A 5,645-nucleotide genomic window follows, 5' to 3' on the forward strand; every position below is an offset into this window, starting at 1 on the left:
AAAATCAGGGATATATTTATCTTTTTATCAAAAAGTTTAAAGATATTCGATTTAAATTGTATAATTCGATCGGATCAAATCGGGTCTAATAATTATAGTGTAAACAATTGGATTTATTATTATTGTTATAATAAACCGATTTTGTTCTGATTTATTAAAAAATAAATTATTAACCAATTTAATAAAAATATCCAATAATAATATGACACATATAAACATCTTTAAAAAAATATTTTTAATGTTTTTATTAAAATGATCTATATATTATTAATTTAAATATTGGAGTGTTTTTGTAGAAAGTCCCCTCGACCTAATGTAAATACAGCTCAAGTTAGAATCTTCAAAACACAGCTCAAGTCGAAATCTCTAAAATTACTCATCTCCTCGTTCTAACCCAAAAATACGAAGAGATCCAAAAATATTTTTACCTCAATTTATGCTAGCTTATGGGGTTTATGAATATATTATAAAGTTGCAGATAGTAGAAAGACAACACAACCGACCATTTTGTTGGTATTCATCCTCGTCATCTGTTATGTTGGTCACGTTAAAGTCTAGTAGTATTGGAAAGCAGCCTCATCATCATCATCATCATCATACACGTATTACCCCCTTCTTTTCTCTTCTCACTCTTCACAAACCATGTCTCTGCTTCTCCAAGTGTTCCTCCTCCTGATATGTGCTTCGCCATCTCTCCCCGCCAAGACCACAGAGCTTGAAGCTCTCATGACCATCAAACAATCTCTTGACCCACAAAACCGTGTGCTGACTTCGTGGACCCCACACTCCGACCCATGTAGCAGTTTCCCTGGTCATTTTGAGGGCGTGGCTTGCAACCAACAAGGTCTTGTAGTGAATATCTCACTGCAAGGAAAGGGTCTCTCTGGAAGCATACCTGCCGCCATTTCTAGTCTTAAGAGCTTGACTGGTCTCTATCTTCACTTCAACTCTCTCACTGGAATTTTACCCAAGGAGATTTCCTCCTTGACTCACCTCACTGACTTGTATCTCAATGTCAATTCTCTCTCTGGTGATATCCCTCGTCAGATTGCCAACCTCTCTAATCTTCAAGGCAGGTTGCTAACTTCTTTTTATTATTTTTTGTTCTTGTTCATTGCATGCTTATCAGTCATCACATCTCAGATTCGTCAAACTGCTGAATACTTTAGTGACTTAACAGGGATTTTGGATTTAAGTTCTGAGAATGGAAAATTTTAGTGGTCCAATTTTGACAATAAGACAAGAGTTCTTGAACTTGCCAATTTTTATTCTCTGCATATTCATCTTATCTCTATGTGTGAATTGGGAAGGACTACTTATTTTGGTCCCATGTTATTTAGTTTGATGAAATGAGTATTTTGAGTAGCTGTAAATCTTCATTTCTCTCTCTGTATCTTCTCGATTTATTTGTTATTATCATTTTTATTTTATTATTTATTATTTATTTTGTTGAAATTATTGCCTTCAAGTTATGGATTACTGATGTAACTGATGATGATGTGGTCCTATTTTCCATGCACATGAATTAATAATTATTTGGATTGAAAAATAATTGAGTCCAATAATTTATTTTTTTAATTAATTTTTTTAATTTTAAATAAAAAGTTTTTTTTGATATTTTAAAAAAGAAACACATATATTTAAAATTTTATTTATTTAAATATTAATATTTATCCATTTAAACTGTAAATGTTTTCAAGATGGGAAAGAATGCATTTTAGGATAAGAAGACTCTTAGAAAGTTTGCCATCTATCTATAAAAAAAATATTAGTTATCCTTTAATTTTCAGTTTTTATTCAATTTTTTTAAAAATTTATTATTATTTAATTAATTTAAATATCTATTTTTATGTATCAGTTATTTTTTTTTTGGTAACTTTAAGTATTAATTGTTTAAAAAATCAGGAGAATTACTTATTTTTTATTCTCTCTTTTTTAATAAAGGATAATATTAAAAGAATACCTAACTGCTCAAAATTTTGTATTCTGAGCTTAGTCATGATCATTTTCATTTTCATTTCTCTACTTCTACTGTGTTCTTGTCATATTTGCATCATTGCCATAGAATTAGAAGGTTCATTGCAAATTTCTCTTATCTCATGTACTTGAAGGTCTTACATTTTGTTTTTTCTTTTTCTCAACTCAGCATTGTTTCTAACATGTTACGATGTGTATACAGTTTTGCAGATTAGCTATAACGAGTTCAGTGGCGGTGTACCTTCTGAACTAGAGAAGTTGAAGAAGCTTAGCGTTCTTTCACTGCAATATAATCAATTATACGGCGCAATTCCAGCAAGTTTGGGTGAATTGGACTCACTAACACGATTAGATCTGAGCTTCAACCAATTTTTCGGTCCAATCCCAGTGAGTTTGGGTTATGCACCCAAACTGCAGATTCTAGATGTTCGAAACAATTCTCTCTCGGGGAATATCCCTAAAGGTTTAATTCAAAATTTAATTGTATGAATATACATTATTTTTTTAATATTTAGAGATTTGTATTTTGATCAGCTTTGTGTGCAAATGCAGCACTAGAAAGACTTAAAGATGGATTCCAGTACATGAACAATCCTGGTTTATGTGGAACCGGATTCGCTGATTTATCTCCTTGTAGAGCAGTAATCAGTTCAGACCCGGTCAGACCGGAACCATATGAGCCTGGTAATCTTTCTTCAGAAGTTCTTCCAACGACGGTTCAACCAAAAGATATAAAGCCATCAAAACCATCGAATATCGGTTTGGTTTTCGCGGTAATTGCAGTTACTTTTGCTTCAACCATCTTTGGCCTGTTTATAGTGCTATGGTATCGGCATCAGAAATTGAAAATTGGAAGCACTGCTAACACTACTAACAAGATGAAGGAAGCACGCAGGAAAATTTCATCTCCTCTGATAAATTTGGAGTACTCCAATGGATGGGATCCCTTAGCCAAAGGTCAAAGTGGTTATTCCCAGGAATTCCTAGAGAGCTTAATGTTCAATGTTGAAGATGTGGAACGCGCAACACAGTGTTTCTCAGAGCTAAATTTGTTGGGGAAGGGTGAGTTTTCTACTATATACAGGGGAATATTGAGAGATGGATCCGTTGTGGTGGTAAAGTGCATTGCGAAAACAAGCTGCAAGCCTGATGAAACAGAGTTCTTGAAAGGGTTGAAGATATTGACTTCACTGAGGCATGAAAATCTGGTTCGGTTGAGAGGCTTTTGCTGTTCCAAGAGCCGTGGGGAGTGTTTTCTGGTCTATGATTTTATCCCGAATGGGAGTTTGTTACGGTGCCTTGACGATGCTAAAGTTCTTGAATGGTCCACAAGAGTATCCATCATCCATGGCATTGCTAAAGGTCAGTTATTTTGTTTCATCAAATGGCAGATAGATTCCCTCCCTATACCTAGGGGTGTTAGGAGAGCAGCAGATTTTATGATTTGTAGCCATCAATTAGTCATCATTAGTATTTTTAATAGTGTAAGATTATACCTAATAGTATATAATTACTCACTTTTCTTTTAAGTATTAGCCAAATTTTAATAAAACTAAAGGGCTCTAAACTTTCTCTTTCTTATTTTCTTTTTCTCGTGTTCATCAGGTATTGCTTATCTGCATGGAAAAAAGGGAAGCAAAGGCGGTCTACTTCACCAGAATTTATCAGCCGATACAGTGCTTCTAGATGCCCGGTACAATGCGGTTCTTGCATATTCGGGATTGCACAAGCTTCTGGCAGACGACGTCGTCTTCTCCACCCTCAAAGCTAGTGCAGCCATGGGATATCTGTCTCCGGAATACACGAAAACAGGTCGTCTAACCGAGAAGAGTGATGTGTATGCATTTGGAGTGATTGTTTTCCAGCTTCTTAGTGGTAAACGTGACATCACTCAGTTAAGTCGCCAGGCGGTACAAGTTGATGACAAACTTGAAGGGAAGTTCTCGGAATCAGAGGCCGCGAAACTCTGGGGAGTTGCTCTGCTTTGCACCCACGAATCTCCTCATCTCCGACCATATATGGAAGATGTGATTCAAGAACTCTGCGACTAATACTTGCAGTTGTGTCTTGAGAAGTGAAGTATGTAGAAATGGCCGTGTATTATTATAGTTGAGTTGGACTATGCACAAAGAGATATGTTTTTATTTTATAGGCTACAGCTGAGAACGAGGAGTATGTTCATATAGCTATGTATTATAGTTTAGAAACTTTTTTGTATTGTCAAAGTTTATCATGTTAAAAAAAATTAACTTAAAAAAATCATTCAAAAAATTTAGACATTAACAAAATAATTTTGAAAAATGAAAATGATATCAAAGCCTCAAAAGATAGTATATCAGACACACACACATATGGCAGTTGCTTTGGTACCATTTGAAACTAAAGGATAAATTACATTTTATTGTGTATGGTTGCATGATAGATTCATAGATCTATTGTACATACTTTTTAACGTATTAAATCATCGCATTTTTAATCAATTTAATCCGTAGTTAAAACTTGGACAAAAATTAATTTTGGCATATATATTAATGAATTCCATTACACATTTAAGTCTTTTTATAACTAAATTCAATTAAATTGGTCTAAATTAAAAAAATCAGTTTATTAGTGAGTGTATCCTAGGCTATTAACACGTATTTTGTGCTCTTTAATATGAATACTTTTTTTGGCGTTCTTTATTCTTCTTCAGGTGTTTCTTCTTTATCTTCATTCTTTTATTATTACAACTATTGTTGTATTTTTCTTTTTTTTCTCCTCTTTTTATTAGTGATTTTGTAACATTATATATTTCTCCTTTTTTGTTTGTTTTTTTTATTAAAAAAATAAAACAAGAACAATTATGAGAGGATAAAACAAGAAGGAGAAGATGAACAAGAGAACAAGACGATGATAATGATAATGATAAATAAGAAAATAATGAGAGTTTTAAGTTATAAAAATTTTTTAATTTTGAACTGAAATTTCTTAACCGTGATACAAGTTCTTGTTAAGAGAGTGAAATAAGAATTAACTCAATTTTGCATCGAAATATTTAAAATGTGACATGTGTTTTTGTTAATAATAATAATAATAAAAAGAAGAAGAAGAAGAACTTTCCTTCCCGTCGCGATTCCCAGCACCGCCACCACTGCATCGCCCTTTCGCTCGCGATTCGCAGATCATTGCTGCAGTCCTCCTCCTCTCGCGATTGCATCTTCGTCGATCACTGTTGCATTCAAATGAAACAAGGTCGTCGTTTCTCCTCTTTTTTTTTCAGAATTTTTTGAAACTAGATGTTTGTTTCAATAGCTAAATGGATGTTTCTTTTTATTTAATTCCATTAGTGGAAGAACTAGTAGAATGGGTGAAAGAAGGATGTACTCGTAATAATGTATCACTCATGGAGCTAGAATTTTCTATTGATAATGGCAGAAATTAATATAACCCAAAACTGTTTTGAATTTGATGACTTGCTAGAATCAATTTTAAAGAAGAAGGTGTTGGTTCATTATTAATGTTTGTTGTTATTGTTTGTGTTGCTCTATATTTCTTCAAAAATTCAATGATGGAAGCTTGCCTGCAATAGCTTATTCTTGGGCCATAATTTAATTGTTTGGATTTTTTTTTGTATATTTTATATGTTTTTATTTCATAAGTTTTGGATGTTTAATTTGAGTTTTTTTTAT

At 33.1% G+C, this 5,645-nt stretch overlaps 1 protein-coding gene across 2 annotated transcripts; it reads left to right on the forward strand.

The window, feature by feature from the left end:
* The first annotated feature begins 321 nt into the window (after positions 1-321).
* On the forward strand, positions 322-4,659 carry LOC112697359 (cold-responsive protein kinase 1). Of its 2 annotated transcripts, none has more exons than XM_025750492.3 (4): positions 322-1,072; positions 2,180-2,440; positions 2,530-3,339; positions 3,583-4,659. In XM_025750492.3, exons 1-4 carry the CDS (start codon positions 643-645, stop codon positions 4,026-4,028), a joined length of 1,947 nt encoding a protein of 648 aa, XP_025606277.1. In that variant the 5' UTR covers positions 322-642; the 3' UTR covers positions 4,029-4,659. The 2 variants fall into 2 exon arrangements, with proteins under 2 accessions (XP_025606277.1, XP_025606280.1); XM_025750495.3 differs by having other exon boundaries at positions 375-1,076.
* The last annotated feature ends 986 nt before the right edge of the window (positions 4,660-5,645 follow it).

This window comes from Arachis hypogaea, chromosome 6 (genome assembly GCF_003086295.3).
Source record: "Arachis hypogaea cultivar Tifrunner chromosome 6, arahy.Tifrunner.gnm2.J5K5, whole genome shotgun sequence".
Taxonomy (NCBI): domain Eukaryota; kingdom Viridiplantae; phylum Streptophyta; class Magnoliopsida; order Fabales; family Fabaceae; genus Arachis; species Arachis hypogaea.

What these genes read in the sequence shown, in the direction of transcription:
- LOC112697359 (XM_025750492.3), top strand. Translation starts at nt 643, where the DNA reads ATGTCTCTGCTTCTCCAAGTGTTCCTCCTCCTGATATGTGCTTCGCCA. An exon ending in CTCGGGGAATATCCCTAAAG is followed by an intron (nt 2,441 to 2,529) that starts GTTTAATTCAAA and finishes GTGCAAATGCAG; the next exon opens with CACTAGAAAGACTTAAAGAT. An exon ending in CATCCATGGCATTGCTAAAG is followed by an intron (nt 3,340 to 3,582) that starts GTCAGTTATTTT and finishes CGTGTTCATCAG; the next exon opens with GTATTGCTTATCTGCATGGA.